Source organism: Sciurus carolinensis, chromosome 11, assembly GCF_902686445.1.
Source record: "Sciurus carolinensis chromosome 11, mSciCar1.2, whole genome shotgun sequence".
NCBI lineage: Eukaryota > Metazoa > Chordata > Mammalia > Rodentia > Sciuridae > Sciurus > Sciurus carolinensis.
The window spans coordinates 30,397,212-30,413,822 of NC_062223.1; the positions used below are offsets into that span (position 1 = coordinate 30,397,212).

The window sequence follows — 16,611 nt, forward strand, 5'->3', positions numbered from 1 at the left end:
TTCCTGTGCAACTTTATTACATTACCTGAAAAAAAATTTAAAAACCCTTGGATTTATAAAACTTCTCTATGGTAATGAAACATAAAAGCCTGAATTCTATTGTGCTGTAAAATCTGATGAGTTTTTTTCTTTATTAATAGGGTTTTCTTTTAAGGTAAACATTCCGTGTTTTTCCATATGAGCCAAAAGTCTCCTGAGTTTTAATAATTTTGCCAGAAGATATGAATGAGAAACTTATAGACACATAAGTAGAAGCCCATCTGAATACACTGAATTTTCTGTGAAGATGAGGAGACTAAATATGAGTAACAATCTGCACAGATTGTGGCAATTAAGTCTATTAAGGTGGCAGAATATGGATGTAATGGTCATCTTTGAAGAGTTAATAATTTTCAATTTTATTTTTAGGAAGAAGAAAACTGCAAAACACAACTGAGAAAATGAGTGCAACTATGACAAGAAACTTGAGTAAGGGGGAATATGGGGCATTACTCTTATAAATGCCATTGTGCATGCTGGATGAAAAAAGATGGAGGTTCAGTGTATAATGGAAGCCAAATTCAAAAACCCCAGGTAGCAGACACTCCCTGAGAGCTGATGTAAAGGACAGCCGTGCAACAGTGATGGAATGTAGGCATAAAAAATTCCTGTGAAATAATTCATAATGCTGGATGACTAAACCCAGGGACTTCATAACAGCCAATGCCACATTACTTTGCAATATTTGTTCTCTATGTTTCATGGTACAAGGTGCTTTGCTCACATGATTCTTTTTAATACTTAACCTGTGTGGTACATACTACTTCATTGCACAGATAAAAAAATCAATCTTGGAGATAAATGTTTGCTGTGGTGGAACAATGGCAATGTTGACCAAAACCCATTGAACTCTTCAGGAGTTCTAAGACCTTTTGCAGATGCCTGCTGCTTTAATCTTCACTGTAAGACTAGGCATTGCTGACTACCATTGCTCTACAGACTTTTGTTCTTTGAATTCTTAACATGTATTACCCTTGAAATTCTCAGCTTTAACTAATACACCATATATTGCCATGCTGTAGAAATGTTGTATGAGTATTCCTCATTTGGCATGAACATAATTATTATAATTCATTAAATGCTACCTTGGAGACAATTTTACAGAAGTAATTTCATCAGCGGACACAGATAGTAACACATTTGAACCCTCAAATATTAAGAAAATAAATCTTTCTCCATTTTTGGAAGGGTACCTATGTCCTCATCTGTCTCTCACAAACAATTCTTGCTTCTCCAATACAATTATAAAGTGGATTACAGACCCTGTTGGAAAATCCAAATTTGTCACAGTGTTTGAGGATATTGGCATGAATATCAGGGAAAACCTGATTAGAATCCTGGCCTTTCCATTTGCAAGTCTTCTTTCCTGGGCTAAGTTTTCTAGCAAAGCACACATCTATATCATCTATCTATGGAATAAAAATTAAGAATATCATCTCATGGGTTGTTCTGATAATTCATTTATATGAAAACATTCTGAGGGCATGTATATGACATTTTTTTATGTTTAACTTCAAGTGTATGCACTCAGCAGATGTATGGAATTAACACACTGAGCAGTGAAGGAATTCTCTCTAATACTACTTGTGAAGAAGCCAAAGGACCTATATTATCCATAGTCATTGATCCCAGAAAGAGTTCTACATGTGTTCTTTTTACTCAGTATAAAATGTATTTGTCTTCTACTATTCATATTTAGGTCTTTTGTGTGGGAGGTGCACGTACGTTTTGTCTTCACCTCAGTGAATTGTTTTAGTTGGCAAAATACTGTGTCATGGTAAAGTACTGATTCTATTTGCTGGAGAAATACTGCTTCATCTTTGTGAGTATTGAACTGTCCACTGTTAAATCAGGTTAATGAGGTTTATTATCTCTCAAAAAATTAGGTACAGGCAAAATAGTTCATGATTATATTTAAAAATCTTGAAAAGTAATAATTACAGTAAATGAAATCTAGCAATAATGAGCACCAGCTCTGTTGAAGAACTTACCTTAGTAGTCTTAGAGGATTTTAATGATGCTGGAAGGTGTTCAGAAGCAATCTCATCTTCAGAGTGACCTACAATTAGAGTAAGAATCTTTTGATATTTAAATATAAGACAGAATTGAAAGAGGTTTTTCAGATAATCCTATATCAAATCAAAAGATACTAAGGAAGTGTCTCTATAAGTTCAAATCTTTCCTTCCCAAACCAAACTTTGAATGTCTCACAGAAAACTCAGGGTTAGAATTCAGAATGGATTCACTTGATTCACTACAGAAACATGATCTGGTCTTCAGAGCAGGAGATAGAAAGTTTGAAGGAAAAACATGCAAGTGGGTCTCTCTAGTCATGGTGATACTTGCTCTTGAAGAACTGACTACTACAAAAAATATTTCCTCTTACACTATCTGGGTATTTAAAGATGATTCCACAAAGACTGTTGTTCCTTGCTGGTAGCTGTGCTTTCTCTCCCAGGAATTAATTATTTCCTTTGATGGGAAGTTTTTGTCTTAGGAGCAGACATCCTGGAAAGAAGTTTTGAGAATCTCACCCTCCTGAGTGGGAAGTTGTCTTTCCTGCATTGATGACCTAGGCTTTTCTTTTAATACTGTGTTAAATGAGATGGTGCATGGGGAACACTTAGCACAGTGCCCACACAGAGTATTGTCTCGATACAGGTTAAGATCTTCTTGAATCTATCTGTTTCTTTTCTCTGGGTTGATTAACATAATACTGAATTTCCTAGCCAATCTTCTAAACTCTTTGCAGCTTGCCTTGCACTAACTAGTGCATACATCATGCAGTATTTGAGTTTCATGAGTAGTGGAATCAATAACAAAGAAAATGATGAGAGATTAAGACAAAAACTTAAAAGGAGTAATAAAATGAGATGATGTTGATATTTCAAAAAGTAAATTCAAGAAAGTGGTTTGAAACTTTCTACAACATAAAACTCAGGCAACACAAATTATATCTTTGCAACAACAATTCCAAAACCAATGAAATACTTGGCCTTCAACATTTACACAAGCACTAAGGAAGGGGAGCCTGAAATTGCTGTGAAAAGCAGTTGAGGACCAAGCTCTGGGTGAGAAGGGCAGAAGTTTTCCAATTGCCCTGCCACTTGGAGTCAGAACTTGTGTTACCACTGGAGACCACAGTCTAGAACCTTAAAGAAATAAATCCCAGAAAACTCAAGTAGAAGATTCTGTATTTCTGTCTAACTGCATAGAATTTAATGTTAACTCTTGGAAAGAACTATGAACCTAATCTTCAGTAGTAGTAGTTGAATAATTTTGGGAAAGCAGAGCTCTTGATAGAGTGTTATCATTTGAATTTGAAATATTCATCAAAAGTTCATGGCTGAATGGACTACAGGGAATTGGGACCTAGTTGGAGGAAATAGGTCACTAGGGGTGTGAACTGTAAGGGTTTATCTTCTTCAGTGCTCTTCCTCTCCTTCTCCTAATCCCCCCTCACTCTTACCCTCCTTCCTTCCCCTTTCTCCCCTCCACCCCTCCTCCTCTCTGTCTCTGCTTTCCGGTTGCCATGAGCTGACAGCTTTCCTCCACCATGGCCTTCTGCCATGATATTCTGCCTCACCTCAAGGGAGGCAATGGGGTCAGCTTACCACAGAAACAAAATTCTGAAACCACAAGTAAAAATAAGCTTTCCTCATCTCAAGTTGTCCATCTCAAGTATTTCTGTAACAGCAATGAAAAGCTAACTAACACAGAGGGCTTTTCCATCTCCCAATTCCATCTTGAAATCTCTGAAAACTCCACAGATTTTGTGCTGATGTTTAAAAAGTGCTTCAAAATGATCTTTAAAAGTAATTTGTAATGGTAGCTTCAGTTTTAGATGGGAAGCTGAGAAGAGATAATTGGGATGATTTTTAGAAGAGAAAGTCAATTATGAGGATGAGACAAAGAATTCCAGTCTTTGGGACTCTGGCTGTGCCCAGGATTTAACACATGCCATCTGGTGCCTGAGAAGACATGCCAACTTCACTCAATAGAAGGAAACCAAGTTGAGGTTTTAAAGACCTAGGAAAGCAGGGAGAAAAGATCACAAAAAAAGTGGGAAGAGAATGATGAAGAGAGGAAAGGAAGGAAGAAATCATCTTACCATCATACCCTCCTGAAAAAAATGTCATATCCTACTTTCCCCTTTCAAATACCTAGCACACACCACCACCTAGACTTTCAGATGACAAGGCTCCTGGACAGAGGCATTCTGGGTGCAAACCTGGGATCTGCTGTTTGCTATCTGTGTCATGAGGGGGTGATCTTAAACCTCTGTAAGCCTTTTGTTCCTCATGAAAACATGGTAAATGTTTTCGTGAGGAAAACATAGAAAGAAAAGCAGTCTTTTCTTTCTATGGTTGCTTTGAGATATCATGTCACCACAGGTCAAAGGTTTAGTTTCAGGTGTTCAAAAGGTGTTAATTATCATTGACACCATCATTATTATTAATCATACAATTATGCATACATGGGGAAATCTCTCCAGGGAAACAAGCTGATGAGGGTATCCAAATGAAACCCTAACTCACAAAGATTCAGACTGACTTTACATTGTATGGAAAATGCACTATTTTTCCTTTCATTCCTGAGGGTCTCAAACACTCAGTTCAGCATTAGAAATATTAATTATCAGACTGAAAACAAAGGATTCCAAAGATCCCTGTTTCTTGTAGGATTCAAAAGCCTATATTCAACCTTTCCTTGGCTGCCAACACCCAGGGTCCTCTTAAGTGAGCCTGTCTGACTGATGCTGCTCAGACGTTGCACACCCCCTCTGGGCTCCAGACCCTCACCACTGTCTGGTTATCTCCCTTCCTTGAGCTTTAGCTATGTCTCACCTACAACATGGACTTCCTTCATTCTTCTGTTAATGTTATTTTTTGAAATTTTCAGGCTCAAAACCCTCAAGATCTATTTCTAATGTATAGGCACAGGGTAGAGGTGAAAGAGCAGGGTCCATGGAATCAAATGAACCTGAATTTAACCACTAGCTATATGACCTTCAGCAAGTCACTCGCCTTCTTGGAGACTTAGGTTTTCTGCTCTTCTTCAGGTTGGAGGGTGGTTAACTGATAAGGTAAGTACAAAAGCAGATGCACAATGCCTGACATGCCACCCACCCTCTCCCCACATTTGTCCCTTTCCACTCTTTATCAGCAGTCAGTTCTATGTAGTATCATCTCACCAGGTGTATTCCCCAAAGAGGCTAAGCTTGCATTTCTATTATCCACCTGTGTAGCCCACAGCACCCTGGCCATGAAGGGAATAAGCAAGATGCCTTGGTTGACTATTTTCTAAGGGTAATGTAAAGAAATTTTCATTATGTCTATTTTTATTTTTCCAAGGAACTGTCCTAAGTCAGACTTTTAGCTGGAAGAAAATCTTCTCTTAGAAAACCCAATCCAAAGGAAATGCAATCCATGTGTCAAAGAGACAGCTGCTCTTCCATCTTTACTGCCAAACTATTCACAATAACCAAGATATGAAATTAACTTAGATGTCCATGGACTGAAAAATGCATGAAGAAATGTGGTATGGTTACATCAAGGACTACTACTGTGCCATAAGCAAAATGGAGCCCTGTTATTTGCATCAGCATGGAGAGACATGGAAGACATTATATTAAATGAAATAACTCAGGAATAGAAAGAAAAATGCCAAACTATTTCACTCCTATGCTGAAGCTAGACAAAGCTGATCTTAGAGAAGTTAGGAACATAACATTAATGGAGGCTTGGGAGAGCAGTTGGGAGGAAGGGTGGGGGGCTGGTCCACAAGCACAATATTACAGTCAGACAGGAGGAATGGATTATGATATTTCATTGCACAATAGGGTGGACAGGGTTGAGAAGAATTCATTGTATTTCTAGAAATGCTAAAAGAGAATTTTGAATTTATGCACTAGAAAGAAATGGTAAAAGTTTAATTAAATGGATATGCAAACTACCATGATGTGATAATTATGCAATGTGTGCACAAATCAAAATACCGCATTATACCCCACAGATAGGCACAATCATTTTGTGTCAAAGAAAAGATTAAAATAATTTCAAAAATCTTTCTCTTCTATTCACAGTGAGCAGAGGACACAGAATCTCATCAGTCTACTATGATTCCAGCAAAGACAGGAGAAGCACAGAAATGCCCAGGGGGTAGGATTCAAAAGACACAGGGTCTCTGCCCTAACCAGCATTGGTAGAGTACACTGGAAAAATCTCACCTAGAAATCATTGGGTAACACTTGGGGCTCATGAACTATATTATTCCCTTGTGTAACTGTAAGAAGTAAGAATTAGGGCAAGAAAGTGAAGGTGTGAGAAATAGTTTCCAATAGAAATAATCCTGGGCAACAAGAGCATCCCTGAATAGGATCCAAAATGGAAACTTGATATTAAAAACACATTTTTATATTCCATTCCCATTTTTTCATTTGTTCGTTGTGTGTGTATGTGTGTGTATGTGCCCACATGTGTTAAAAAGAATGTGAGATTTTGTAATCTTTTAGTGAGAATTGTAATTTTTTCTATAGTATTACATGTTAAATTTATTGAGTTTTTAAATACAGTATGTATCCAGAAATTCTCATAAAAGTATTTCCATTTCTTTCATGAAACTCTCAGTTAAAAAAAAGATTTTGAAATTATATTCATCCATTCATTCAAAAACTGTTGATGTTATCAAGGACTACCCTAAGCCCTTATCACACAATGCTGATCAGCAGGGATAATGGCCCTAATCTTATGAAGCATACCTTTAGTGGAGGGAAAATGTACAAGATACAAATAAAAATACAAAACTGAGGAGATAATAAGTACTATGAGGGAAATCTTAGTACTTTCATATAGAAAAGAAGTACTGAAGGAGGTGTTATGACTTAGTCACAAAAGGCCTATAAATTGACCTTTGAGAAGAAATATGAAGGCAGGCTGGGAGCAGGCCAGACAGACATGTGGGTGGGAAGTGTTTCAGGTATAGAGATAGGTGCTCATTGCAATGTCCTTACCATGGGTTCATAACCAGCATGTGCAGGAATTGCAAGAAAGTCAAATGAGTCTAGAGCTAAGTCACAGGAGATGGCATCAAAAACTCAGGGGTCATCAGTTCTTCTGTGTCTTTCAAACATTCAAGAACTTCAGGCTGTTGCTCTGAATGCAATGAAGAGCCATTGGGAGGTTTTGTGCTCAAGAATGACAGAATGCCATTTAGGTTTTAGTAAGCCTTGGTGATCTTAGATAGGCCAATCATAAAGCTATTAAAACAATACATATGAGGAATTGATGTTCAGCTTGGCTAGTATGATAGAAACAGGTGAGACATCAAGTTCTCCTCCAACAGTCCATGTTATATAAAGAGGCATGGACCAGGTCAATTACATAGTAGAGACGAGATATTTGTCTAGAGTAGACAAAACTGGGTGAGCATCATGTCTTTTGCCTTCCTCTAGTAGAATTACAATTTAGGAGTTTTACAGATAACAATATGAAAATATGGACAATGTTTTTATGCACTTTCTCTGCCTGGAATTATTTTTCTCATGGGTAATTTGGGTAAACTTCTACTTGGCCTTCATGTATCTACATAAATATCTATGAATTGGAAAGCATCTTGATCCTGATGGTCATCTCCTCTCTTAGTCTACAAAGTGAAAAGCTTGTTTTAGGTGCTTAAGGTTGCCATAACATATTCCCACAGATTTAGTTAGTGAGCTACTCCCCAACCACCCAGCCCCACAATAATGACAATTAGGTTCGTCATGGTTTACAGCCCATACCACATCTGGGTATCTGTGGTAAGCAGAAAATATAAACAAGCAATGTGTACGTAGCTGATGCTTCAGCAATAGCCAACCCAGGGGGCAATCAACTTGCTTCCAATTAGGTGTGCACATCCAGAGGTTGGGCCTTGCCTGCCCAAGGCAGATTCTACCACTCTCTTTCTCCTCCAAAATAGCTGTGCCATTGAATCTGCCCTCTTCATCTTCTCCTTCTTGCTTTCTGGGCATCAGTTGGCTGAGAAGAACCAGTACTCAGGGCATAAGGGCCACAGAAAAGCAAGCCTGCTTTCCATTTCTTGCTACACCCTGAAGGTGAGCAACTCCACTTCCAAAATAGCATCCAACATGTCCCTACACAGTCCCTTCACCCAGGCTCTGGGTTATCACAGGGGGTAGGAAGCAGAAAACAAGTCCTCTCAGGGTACATCATCAGAAGAAAACTCCCTCTTTACTGGGAAACCCTGTCATGAAACTGCAGCAGCATGTACCCATAAAAATAGCAAGGGCTGGACGGGGATGACTAGAAGGATTGCCACCTGTATTCTAAGAATATATGGTTGCATGGCACCTTGCCATGCATTGGCCCCAAAATGCCTGGATTCAGAAAAAAAGTGACTCCTATTAAAGTGGACAGTTGAATTAGAGACAAAGCCAGACAGGAGATTCCTGAGCTCCACGGATCCTAACATTTTTGCATGAGAATCAGCCAGACATGGATTTAAACAGGTACAGGAGGGAGGAGAGCAAAATTTATTGGGCTTCTGCATATGGACTCCAGTCACAAGAGCATCTGGAGCCACCTGGGCATAAGTGAGCCCCTCTGCCACCATCTGGGAGAGATATCAGAGATTGTTCTTCCTGGGACACTTCCTCTGGCCTTCTCTCCCTGTCCTTTCTCCCATATTTTGGGACAGCAGAGATGATTCTTAATAAATTTCTTTCACTCCTAAATCTTATAATAAAATTGGTGCTCCAATGATTCAGAAACTGTTTTAACATCTATTTTCTTCTTTAATAGAATGGAATATATATATGATAGGTGAAATTATACAATTATGCATCAGGCAATGGAGGAAAACACATCTTAACCATGCGTACAAAGGCATTTTTCATGGTACTGTAATTTTTCATTTGCTCTTTTTCAAAACTGGTGTCAGAAACCCTCAACATTTAGAATGATATACTTAATATTGATCAAATTAGGAAAAGGGGATTGGCGATACCTGGACATAGAATTAAAAAACTTGAGAAATAATAGGAATAAAAGGGAAAGAGGGGAGGTAGACATCAGTCCACAGTAATTGTGGTGTTCAAGATGAAGCAGGGAGTGGAAGATGTATGACATTTCTAAATATAAAGATGAAAAGAGAAAATGGAGAGAGGGTAAGAGTGGATACTGTCTCTGCACCTAGGAGTTTTCTGAGCTTGTAATAACAATTTTGTGTGCATGACTTCTGAGATATGCGACTATCTATCAGATTTATAAAATCTGTTGGCTATTCTGGGACAGAGAGTGAAAAGACTGAGTCTTACCTATTTTAAGAGCTGCATGGCAAAAGATAATGATTATGATCCAGTAGACTGTGAAACATTTAGTGAAAGACCAAGTCAATTTCTGTTCATTCTCTTGGCTTCATGAGTATTACTGTGATCAGCTACAGCCAAAATGAGGATGAACTCCCTTTGTAGGACTGCAGGCTAATGCTTGCCACAGCAGAGCAACAAGCTACACTACAACACAATAATGAACCGTAACCTATACTGCAGCATTTACAAGAAAAGCAAGCATAGACAGGTTTCTTTATCATCTAAGGCAATCTAAGATATATATTCCAATACTCAAATGGTCAAAATCAGTCTCTCCTACTGGTTCACTGCTAAAAAAATTAAAGGAGCACTATTTTACTAGACTACTAGGTAAATATTAGACTAAGTTCTATATTTTATTTTCCAAGAAAGAAATTTCAAGGTGAAACAAAGCATTGTAGATTTTAAAAATCAACCAAGCAAACAAACAAAACACCCAGAGCACTATGAAAGTTCAAAAACATTTTCTGAGGTCTTTAAAGAACTCTTTTCTGAATACACTGTGATCTTAGTAACTTTGCATGCTGATAAAATGAAGCTTGACAATACCATTTCTTGCCAAATAGACTCAGGCAAGAGCTCATGAATTACATTTCCCTCCAACTCAAACTCCAATAGATTAATTATTCTCTCATGTATTAGTGCTGCCAGATGCCATAAAATACTACCACTGATGAGTGGTAAATTCCATCTCCTGGACTAGTTTAATGTAGCACAAATATACCAACTGTTTTCAAAATCAAAAGAATTGTTTCTCTAGTTGTGTTGTCTTTCCATTTCTCCAAGAGCTGTAGACATAATACACAATAATATTTCATCATTCTACGTAGGTACAAGGTCACCAAATATCCTCTGTCCTTCCTATCTTGTGTATATATATATATATATATAAATATAAATATATATATTTATAGATATATATTTATATATCTATAAATATATATATAAATAATTTCTGAGTGACTTACTCCTTTCACTAAAGATCTGTGATGCATCTTCATTATTATCTAAAGATATCTCCTCCATTGGCATGATACATGAAGCCTTTCATAAATTGACCTCATCCTACCTTTTTTAAGGTTCTCTCAAGATGGCTTACCTAATTAGGTTGCAAACAAAATTCTCACCTAGAACACTGAATTTAACATGATTATCCACCCTCTAATTATTTTACCACCTATGAAGTCATCCTTCAAGACCTAGTTTTCTGCAGAGATTTTTGCAGAACCAGGTAAAATCAGACATTTCCCTTTCCTTGCTGCCTCCACCCTCTGCTGCTATCATCAACCTTTAAAACAAAAGCATTGAACATTTATTGTGTGCTGGATAGTGCATAGGTCCTTTTAAACACTGCTTATTACTTTTTAATCCCACCCCAAAATATTATAACACAGATATTATTCCATCTGTATAAATAAGGAAACATAGGCTTAAGGAAAACTGATACTTCTCAATTTACACAACACTTGAATATTGAAACACCAGTCACATGTTACTGAAATTACTGGTTTACATGTAAAGCATTGCCATCTGTAATCACAGAAGAGTATGAGCCCTGAGATTCTCATGCGTGTGTCTCTCCTAGTGCCTAGCAAAAACTTGGGGCATATTAGGTAAATGGATGGCATGTGTTGAATGACTAAATGAGAGGAGAACAAATCCAAAGAACATATACAGCTCTAATGCATTTTTTTCATTTTAGATCCAAAGTTTTCATCCTGCTGAGGAAATAGAGCCAACATTTGGGAAATAACTTGACCATAGTTCTACTATCTAATGTAACCTTAGTGATTCCATGATATAGAAAACAAAATACTCCAGAAGACAGATGAGTTCAACTCATCTTCCTGCCTCAGAACTCTCAACCACAGCAGGTCATCATGACATTATAATGGGCCATTAAAACAGGACAACAAATCATTATAACAACACAGCATGTGATTATGATATCACGGCAGGTCATTATGACATCTTGGCAGATCATTATGACATTACATAAGGTCATTATGACCTCATAGCTGGTCATTATTACACCATGGCTAGTCATTATGACCACAGTAGGTCATTGTGATACCACAGCAGGTCATTATGACATCATGTCAGATTATGACTAAATAGAAAGTCATTATGACACCACAGCTTGTCATTATCATGTCACAACAGGTCATTTGTGCACCACAGTAAGTAATTATGACATCAAAACAGATGCTTATGACACCTCAGCAGGGCATTATGACATAAAGAGAGGTCATTTTGACACTCTAGCAGCTCATTATGACACCACAGAAGATCATTATGATATCATAGCAGACCATGTCACAGGGCTGGATCACTTTCTCCTGGGGTAGGAGAAAAATATTCATTGCTGGTATTTTTAGATGAAACCACAGTCCTTCTGATGGTCTTTTATCGAAAGGTATGGAGAAGCCTTTGCCAGATCAGTACCTACTTATCAGGCACCAGGGATATATGTTAATTTTTTTCAAGCAAGGAAATAATATCTCTTTCAGCAGCTACACTTGGAGTCTCCTTCTGATTAAGCTTATGGAATTCCACTCTAAGTTTGCTATAACCATCTCTATTCTATACAGGACAAATAGTTCAGGTGAATGTGGTAAAAATCAGCACTGGTATATCTTTCAAGGTCTTCATAGTGGCAATAAGCTCTGAAATGCCTCCAGGAATTCAATTTATATTTTTCATGCAACACTATACTATGTAAAACACAATTTTGCTTTTCCCCCCCTATTTTTTTAAATAGAGACAGTTGTACTGGCTTCCACTTTCATACCATAAGCTTTCATCTCTACAGGTCAGGATGCCAGTGTGGAGATGCTTCTTAATTTTATTTCATAAAAAACATAAATAACCACCAAATGAGTATGGAACACAGCACACAGAGAGAAAAAGCTGTATTAAAATTTCATTCATCTCCTAATCTTCATGAGACTTTCCTGTTCAGGACCATACTAATGTTGAAATGTTCTTTAATTAGTGCTAATTGATATTTGGAGTCCAGTAGTAACAGAGGTACCTAATTATTTCCCTTTGCCTAATGAACTGTTACCCTAAAAAGGGCTTTAGGGTACCTTGAAAAAGGGTTGGAGAAAGGTTCACAAATTTTAGACAGCGTTCCTGTTCCTACCTCAAGCACACCCAACTTCTCTTTCATTTTAGGGGTTCTGAAACTGCAGAGTGACTCAAGTCAGGAAGTTGATTGAGGGAACACGACATTCTATTTTCTAAATTCAGTTTTGCTTTGATTCACTTAAAACTTTTCTGCTGAAATCTAGCAAGTAAGAACTCTTTAGGATTTCTGTAATATTTCTCGTGAAGCAAATATGATTAAGAGAGCAAATGCAGGCAATGATTGATAATACCAATAAGCAGTTGAAAGAGCAACTGCAGGAAACAAAAGATCATTTCAACAAAGAGATAGAGATTCACAAAAAAAAAAAAAAAAAAAAAAAACAAATGGAAATCCTTGAAATGAAGGAAACAGTAAAACAATTGAAAAACTCAATGGAAAGCATCACCAAAAGACTAGACCACTTGGAAGACAGAACCTCAGACAATGAAGACAAAATATTTAATCTTGAAAATAAAGTTGTCCAAACAGAGAAGATGGTAAGTAATCATGAACAGAATCTCCAAGAACTATGGGACATCATGAAAAGTCCAAATTTAAGAATTATTGGGATTGAGGAAGGCACCGAGATACAAACCAAAGGAATGAACAACCTATTCAATGAAATAATTTTCAATGAAATAATATTCATTGAAAATAATATTCAATGAAATAATCAGAAAATTTCCCAAACCTGAAGAATGAAATGAAAAATCAAATACAAGAGGCTTACAGAACACCAAATGCACAAAATCCCAACAGATCCACACCAAGGCAGATTATAATGAAAATGCCTAACATTCAAAATCAAGATAGGATTATGAAGGCCGTGAGAGAAAAGCATCAGATTACATATAGGGGGAGACCAATACAGATAGCAGCAGACTTCTCAACCCAGACCCTAAAAGCTAGAAGGGCCTGGAACAACATATTTCAAGCTCTGAAAGAACATGGTTGCCAACCAAGAATCCTATACCCAGCAAAACTAACCTTCAGATTTGAAGAGGAAATAAAATCCTTCCATAGTTGTGATAAAAGTTATTTATAGAACTTATCAATGGTGGGTGAGTCTTAAATGACAAATCACAGTGCATTCCAATTTATCTAAACTTTCCATATCTAACCCTAAATCCTTGAAAGCTTAGCATTTTTAGCTCACTCATGATGACTACATGTTGGTCCTTGTTGTAGCTAACTAACCAAACAGAACCTTTCCTAACTCTATGACACTGACACTAAGAACATTTGCTTTGTGAACTTGTATCTATAAATTTGGCCTGATTCAACTTTGTTCCACCAATATCCCACACTTGATATTCATTAACACATATGTTCCTGGATTCCTACCTACATACATTAGAAAAATCATGTAGTTTTCTGGAGCGCAGCACACCTAGTCAGGATCACACTTAGTAGTTCTTTAACTTTAGACTTGAATCTAAATATAGGTCTAGAAGCAATGAAGGAGGTGGGGTTAGTCACAAGCAGAGTCACCACTGTCTTTCAGGGCAACTGCCTCAGGGGAGGCCATGAGAGAATCCTCAGGCAATGTTGAATAATCCTCATACAGAAGTGGAAAGACCACCTACTGGTAGCAGGAGGGCACTTCTACAGGATATAGAACAGCCTTATTCACTTGCAAAGACTCACAGATCTCTCAGTTCCATCATCTCAATTTCCTCATCCTTCTTCTCAATTTCTTTATCCATCTTGTCATGGGAAAGAGAACCTGAATCTCACCTGTGGCTTGTCTGTCTCCCTGTCATTTTGTGTTCCACAGACATAAAACTGATGTGGGGATTTCTATGAAGGTAACAGACAAGCAGGAACTGAGGGAAACTGATAAGGTAAGAAGAAGTATGTTGTATCAAAGTAAATTTGACTTTAACCTGGGACCTTGACTGCTCTGGACTATTTAATCTATTCCAAACTTTTTTCTGCCCAGAGGCAAGGGTACCCAACCTTCCTAAGCTTTTGTGAGAATATTTTACTGTCCACTTGAGGACTCTAAGTGGGTAGAGAAGATCCATGAACTGAAGCTCCCATTTTCTTTAGTGTAATTGTTCAGAGAATTGTAGGACTGTGAACTGTTCACAGTCCAGAGTAGTGGTCATTGAGTATGGTGCACACTAGCCTTTTGGAGGTGATTGGGGCATGATTTCAGTGTCCACTGCACCTGCCTCTTCACCAGCAGGATCAGAGTTCAATCTGTGGCTTTCACAACCAGATCATGACAATAGGCTTTTGCTCTTCTGCTGCTGATCTCATTCCCTGCACTCAGTTATCAAACTGTAGGTTGAGTTTTCACTGTAAATCCAATTGCTTCATTAGTCTAATTGTAAAATCTAATTGCATCGCTAACCATCTTAAAAATACTTTCAATTTTCTCCATGATGCTTACCATTAAGCTGTAACAATATTTTGAGATCTGTCTCATTTCTGACTTTCCAGTCTCAGACTTGAAAACTGAGTTAAAAAGGGGCAAGAAATGCAGCCTCCCTCTAGTCCACCATTTTGAATCTCTACAATTTACCTTTCTACCAGCTTAGTGTACAGTTTCACTAAACAATTGCTGAATGAGTATTTAAACTAATATCCCCAAATATGTTGAATTATTTAGGTTTCCTGCATAATTATATTTTTTGCTTCCTGGCCTTTGTTAAGCATTACCTATCATAGGGATGTTTGATCCAATCTCTAGCCTCTTCACTTTTCTTACCCAGGAAAAATGTGCCATTTTTTTATCTTTCCTTGTAGGAATCCTTTTGCATCTACACCCATCCCCAGGTGTGTGTTTGTCAACCATGAACATTCTTCCATAGCTCTCTGTCCATCTTAATGTGTATATTTAACTCTCAGCTGTACTTTTCCACCCCCTTCTGGGATTCTCTCCATGGATCTTAGTCACTGGAAAGGAATACACTGGTGTGTTTTCAGGTCTCAAGTATACAAACATGGAGGGAAAAAAGAATAATACCACCACTGTGATGTGGGAGAGACAGGTAGAGAGGGCTTTGCACCTACCCTCCATGCTCTGTGTCCTCAGGGAGAACAGGATTATCACATGGGACACCAGCAGGAGGAGGAAGATTAGCAGACAGATGAACCCACTATTGGCAATGACAAAGAGCCCCAGAATGTGTGTATCAGTGCAGGCCAGATTGAGCAAAGGGCTCAGGTCACACATAAAATGATCTATGACATTAGGGCCACAGAAGGGTAGTGAGAAAATGAAGAGGAGCTGGATGGTGGCATGGAGAAAGCCTCCCATCCAGGACACTCCCACTAATAGCATGCATACTCTCCAATTCATGATGGTTGCATAGTGCAAGGGCTTGCAGATGGCCACATAGCGGTCATAGGTCATCACTGTCAGCAGGATGACCTCAACACCTCCAAAGAAATGTTCCCCAAAGACTTGGGCCATACATCTATGGAATAGGATGGTCTTCATTTCATGGAGTGAATCCACGATCAGTTTAGGAGTATTGACAGAAGAATAGCAGGCATCAATAAAGGAGAGATAGACCAGGAAAATGTACATGGGGGAGCCAAACAATAAGCTGGCAATGATGGCAACCACAATGAGCAATTTTCCTAACAAAGTGATGATGTAGATGAGCAAAAACACAGCAAATATACTTTTCTGCATCTTTGGGTTTTGTGAAAGTCCCAGAAGTACAAACTCTGTCACGTTGCTCCTTTTCTCAATGTACATCCTCTGCAACTTTATTACATTACCTGAAAAGCATCAGTACAACCTTGAACTTGTTAAACTTCTCTATGTAATAAAGAAAGAATGGCTGAATTGTATTGTGCTGTGAAATCTCATGTGTTCTACTACTTGCTTCATAGATTTTGTTGATACAAAAATATTGATTCTGGGATCCTATAGATTATTCAGATGCCTCCTGACTGATGATTGGGCAAGAAGCATGTGCATGAGAAACTTTTATAGACATAAAGTCAGGAGGCCTTCCTTCTGAATACATGGGCTTTTCTGTGGAAAGTAGAAAACTAAACTAATATTTAGGAGACTAAATATAAGTAAAAGATTGAACAAATTGTGGCAATG

General features: G+C 37.9%; 1 protein-coding gene across 1 annotated transcript; it reads right to left on the bottom strand.

Moving 5' to 3' along the window:
• Window positions 1–16: 16 nt before the first annotated feature.
• On the bottom strand, window positions 17–16,254 carry LOC124959414 (olfactory receptor 4C46-like). Its single transcript, XM_047517888.1, has 4 exons — window positions 15,561–16,254; window positions 2,031–2,098; window positions 1,302–1,448; window positions 17–25 (listed from the first exon to the last, which is right to left on the bottom strand). Exons 1-4 carry the CDS (start codon window positions 16,252–16,254, stop codon window positions 17–19), a joined length of 918 nt encoding a protein of 305 aa, XP_047373844.1.
• Window positions 16,255–16,611: the final 357 nt, after the last annotated feature.